Raw genomic sequence first — 3,058 nt, forward strand, 5'->3', positions numbered from 1 at the left:
ATTTTCCCCGCATCAAAATATTCACATATTCGAATTTCCACCTCCACCTCATATTTTCCAACGACTTTGACCATTCCACGGCCACGCCATATTTTCCACCATATTGACTATTCAATAGCCACGTCACATATTCAACAAGTTTGACTATTCAACTCAAACTCAATTCCAAATCGCAATTAGGTCACAAAGAATATTGCAAATTAATCACTTATCATTTAATCCACATATATCATAGCATTAAAAGCATTTAATGCAAAAAAAATTCACGTCTCAAAAATTAGGGTTCGAAAAAGCGGGATGTTACAGAAATCATCCATATTTTGCATGTGTCCACCTCCATCATTTTCACAATTTTTCTGAAGTTAATTAATTTTTCTGGGGTATTTTTATTTTAACTATACAACATTATTTTCAGTGTAAAAAAAACATTGTTTTGTACACATATGAAAGAATTCGAGAAAAATTGAAATTTCGTAAACTAATGATTTATAACTGAATTGGATTTGGATTTGGATGGATCATTAAAATAGCTTTTCAACGATAATATATGAAAGAAACAAAATATGACGACTACAATTATCAAGACCCGAAAACAAAATATTAGATTTAATATATAATTTATTTTAAATTATAAAATTATAAACTTTCAAATTCGTCTCATGCAGGGCTCTTGGTTTAGCAAGCCATGCGAGTAGAGATTATATTCGTATTTCTTACCTAAGTAGATAATCATGAGATTTAATCTACTCTCTACCACAAAGATCGCAATCCTGCAACAGTTCATTAAATAATAAAGGATAGATTATTAAAATCGTGGCTTATGCTGTTCTATATTACTAGTGTCAGGGAATAATATATACTTACATGTATCAAATTTTCTTATCATAACCCTGTGCAAGAAAGATTGTACAGGTCAATTTAACCATCCATTTTCATTACTGGCTTTACAGATGTGGTGTGGAATCCTTCCGTCTGTGAGAATCACCTTGCAGGATTTCAGAGAACCTCTTCCAAAAGCCTGCTTCAACTCTCTCTCTCTCTCTCTCATCCATCCACACAAACAAACATTTTAGTACTCCGTATTTGTTTTGTTCGATAACTCTTAGAAGACGAAACAAGAATCTCCATGTTTGTCCACCAGCACGCCTGCCTGCCTCACAATGTATCTGCAGCCGCTGGAAAATGTACACTATCTTGGACTGAATCAACAATATTTTAAAATACATGATTTTATTGATTTAATAATTGCATTATGCTGCCTGTATGGAAGATTGGGAATATCTACAATATCACTAAGATATTGTCCAAATCTTCTTTGCTCAAAGTGAATCTTCTCGCATATCAAGAATAGTGCTACTCCAACTGTAATAATAAAACAACTAAGCTAAAAAGTAGTAGTGCTGATTTAACAGAAAAATTCCATTTCAAAACCTAATTTCGTTACACACGATCTCAGTTTACCAAACACACCACTTAAACTAGTCTTACACACCACATGAAATAACCATGAAATTAAAGTAGTAAAAAACATGGAAATGCTAGATATACCACACCCCAAATAGAAAGAACCAAACCCTAGCTTCTCTAACCCTGAAAATTATCAAAGTAAAATTGAAAATGTTACTTATTTATTACATAACTAGGATTAATTCATTAATCTCTACGGATATGCACCGTTAGTGGTCTGTAAATCAGCCGGCCACGAGCTCCAAAACCCCATCTCCGCAACCGGAGCCGATTCGAGAATGGCCGAGGAATTGGCCGATGACATGTTTCCATTGATCACGGGTGCATGCTCCGGGTAGCAATTAGACGATAGTCGGAGGCGGTGGTAGAGCTCTTGAAGCCCGGTATTGTGTGCTTCACCGTGGAGGATTCCTCCGGGGTTGGCTAGGGTTTGGTTTCTGTACAAGGAATTCGGCATCCCGGTGGAGGGGAAATGGGCCGGGCCGAGGTGGTCGGGCCCTGAGGTCAAGTGGGAGGAGCCGAAGAGGGGGGTTTCGTCTTTGATTGCGAGGTGGCTTAGGTTTAGGGTTTGTTGGTTGGCTCGGATCAGGGAAAGGAAATGGGAGTTTTGGGAAGATGGCCATATGATGGGGTTTGAGGAGAGGGCTTCGCCGTGGTCGAAGGCGGCGCCGAAGAGGTGGTTTTTGGAGAGCTCCGACGGCGGTGTTGTTTTGAACTTGGCGGCGGCGGATTTGGCGGCGGCGGGGGTGGTGATGGTGGTGTTCTTGTTCTTGCGGCAACCGCCGCCGATGGGGACGTTGCGGAGGGCGCCGCCTTTGGTCCAGTAGCGGCGGCAGGTCTTGCAGAAGTGGCGGGGCTGGGTGAGGTTGTAGTTGTTGTAGTAGCAGAATTTGGTGTTGGCGGAGTCGCAGCGGGGGCACCGAAGGTTCTCCGGCGGTGCGGCGGCGTTGGCGGCGGAGGAGGATGGGGAAGGAGATGGAGATGGAGAGGGCGATTGGGAGGGTGTGGTGGAGAGTTTGGATCTCTCTCCAATTAAGCCCACACTAGTTCCACCTAAGAGCTCTTGGATCATCTTTTTTGGCTTCTTTGTAGATCTGTGGGAATTGGAAAACAAGGGAAAAGGAAGGATGGATGGATTAGCCTTTTGTTTAGATGTGGGAGAGAGAAAGTAGAGAGAGAAAGGGGGGAAGTGGTGGTGGGATGAGTTGAATAAGGTTTTGGATTTGGTGAGCCAAATTTTATGGGGGTGGAGCAACAGAAGATCTCAGGACAAGGCTACCTTTAATAGAGGATAAACTAATAAAAGGAGACAAAACCACTTTGTCGATTATCGAAATGAAATGCATTGGATTTCGGAAGAAAAAAAAATTGGTGGTATTTGGATTTTAGTTGTTCTTTATTTTTAACTTGGGATGTAGAGGGAGACAATGCTACTACTACTATCTAACCTATCATTCCCTCAATAGCTTTGTGTAGGAGAGTACTACCATACTAAGAAAGGATAATTAATCCACTTAGATTTGCTAAGGTACGAAACACTAAGCACTTTTCTCTAATAAATATAATCAGCCCATTGTTATACTTAACTCAT

At 40.7% G+C, this 3,058-nt stretch overlaps 1 protein-coding gene across 1 annotated transcript; it reads right to left on the minus strand.

Moving 5' to 3' along the window:
* Positions 1 to 1,401: 1,401 nt before the first annotated feature.
* On the minus strand, positions 1,402 to 2,728 carry LOC125208634 (uncharacterized). The gene has a single exon (XM_048108286.2). It carries the CDS (start codon positions 2,537 to 2,539, stop codon positions 1,661 to 1,663), a length of 879 nt encoding a protein of 292 aa, XP_047964243.1. The 5' UTR covers positions 2,540 to 2,728; the 3' UTR covers positions 1,402 to 1,660.
* Between the last annotated feature and the right edge of the window lie 330 nt (positions 2,729 to 3,058).

The sequence above is a fragment of the Salvia hispanica genome, chromosome 6, assembly GCF_029641045.1.
Source record: "Salvia hispanica isolate PSC_SH4W2 chromosome 6, Shi_PSC_v1, whole genome shotgun sequence".
Taxonomy (NCBI): domain Eukaryota; kingdom Viridiplantae; phylum Streptophyta; class Magnoliopsida; order Lamiales; family Lamiaceae; genus Salvia; species Salvia hispanica.

Bases quoted from the DNA above. Each gene is read 5' to 3' on its own strand.
- LOC125208634 (XM_048108286.2), bottom strand. From the start codon at position 2,539: ATGATCCAAGAGCTCTTAGGTGGAACTAGTGTGGGCTTAATTGGAGAG.